Genomic DNA, 1,572 nt, shown 5'->3' on the forward strand with positions numbered 1-1,572 from the left:
GGATTTTCCTCGTCTCCCCCACACTTAGGCCCTTCAAGATCCTCTAAATTTGAAAATGACTCATAATTAACTTGAGAAGTCACCTTCACATTCTTGTTCACTTTGACCTTGTGACCTCCAAACCTTTCAACAAGTTTTTCTACGGTTCCCCCTGTTACTTCGACTACCTTTCCATCGGATTGTTCAGATTTCTCAAGTGTAGCATCAGACACATTCCGAACACATATACTAGCCACTTTGTTATCACTAGATACATGCTCAATCGTCCTTGAAGTATCCAATTGTTCATCCTCTTCGCATTTAGAAACTTTTTCATCTACCTTAACAAATGTGGATACTGCCATCACGGTTTCCTTCACCGGCAATGAACAAGTGGTGGTAATATACAAACTCAACTTGGTTTCAAGAACTTGACTCAGATTTTTCAACTCGCGCTCAAGATTTTGGATCGCCTCTTATTGACTCATCAAAATTTCTGCATTAGTTCTTATTTGAGATTCCATGAATTCACTCATCATACCCTCTTCACTAAATTTCCTTACATCCTCTTTCTCTTTCACATCCGGTGCATACTTTTGAACCTGTTGATGGTTAGTATCCAACACAAAACAATCCTGGACATTCGGTGTATGTAATGAATTAAAAATATTAATCCTTGATCTCTTATTACCAAAAGAAATATCCATAACCCCGGTTCTACAATTGATAAGAGCATCAATTATGGCTAAAAATGGACGACCAAGAATGATCGTCGGTTGAGTCTCCCTAAAGTTGGTCTCAATGTCCATAACAACAAAATCTACCGGGTAATAAAAATCCTCAACTTTCATAATCACGTTTTCTAACATACCCCTTGGAGTTCTAAATGACCGGTCCGCAAGTTGGATGAGAATATCAGTTTGTTTTAAAGTTCCCAACTCGTACCGTTCAACAAGACTCGATGGAAGTATGTTAATACTAGCCCCCAAATCCAATAAAGCCTTTTTAATATTAACGTTCCCCACCGTAACCGAAATTAAAGGTGTCCCCGGGTCCTTAAACTTAGGTGGAAGTGAACCCGAGATTACATCACTCACTTTTTCAGTTAATTTTATCTTTTTGGGCAATGATGCGTTGAGTTTACGCTTTTGAACACACAAATCCTTTAAAAAATTAACATATGCTGGAATTTGTTTGATTGCATCAATAAGTGGAATATTGATTTTCACTTGTTTAAAGGTCTCCCACATATCATCCGTTTTTGTTCCCTTTTTCCCATAAGGGAATTGGTTCGGGGACTCTAGAGCCTTGGGTAATGGAATAGTCTTAGGCTCCATATCCGTTTCCTAAAACTTTTCAACTACCGGTTTTTCAACATTTAACCTAACCCCAAAATCCACGGGAACCTCATTAGCATCATTACTCAAATCATTTAAAATAGGAGACTTACCTGGACCATACTTCATTTCTGATTTCTTGGGCATTTTTACGTTATTATCATATGTCTTTCCACTCCTTAAAGTGCCCACCATGTTCACTTCATGTCCTCTTCCTTGTGATTCATGATTCGGGTCAGGTAATGTATAACTCGGA

At 38.2% G+C, this 1,572-nt stretch overlaps 1 protein-coding gene across 1 annotated transcript; it reads right to left on the reverse strand.

The window, feature by feature from the left end:
• Nucleotides 1–455: 455 nt before the first annotated feature.
• Nucleotides 456–1,316, reverse strand: LOC139859219 (uncharacterized). The gene has a single exon (XM_071848015.1). It carries the CDS (start codon nucleotides 1,314–1,316, stop codon nucleotides 456–458), a length of 861 nt encoding a protein of 286 aa, XP_071704116.1.
• Between the last annotated feature and the right edge of the window lie 256 nt (nucleotides 1,317–1,572).

This window comes from Rutidosis leptorrhynchoides, chromosome 7 (genome assembly GCF_046630445.1).
Source record: "Rutidosis leptorrhynchoides isolate AG116_Rl617_1_P2 chromosome 7, CSIRO_AGI_Rlap_v1, whole genome shotgun sequence".
NCBI classification, from domain to species: Eukaryota; Viridiplantae; Streptophyta; class Magnoliopsida; order Asterales; family Asteraceae; genus Rutidosis; species Rutidosis leptorrhynchoides.

Bases quoted from the DNA above. Each gene is read 5' to 3' on its own strand.
- LOC139859219 (XM_071848015.1), bottom strand. From the start codon at position 1,316: ATGGAGCCTAAGACTATTCCATTACCCAAGGCTCTAGAGTCCCCGAAC.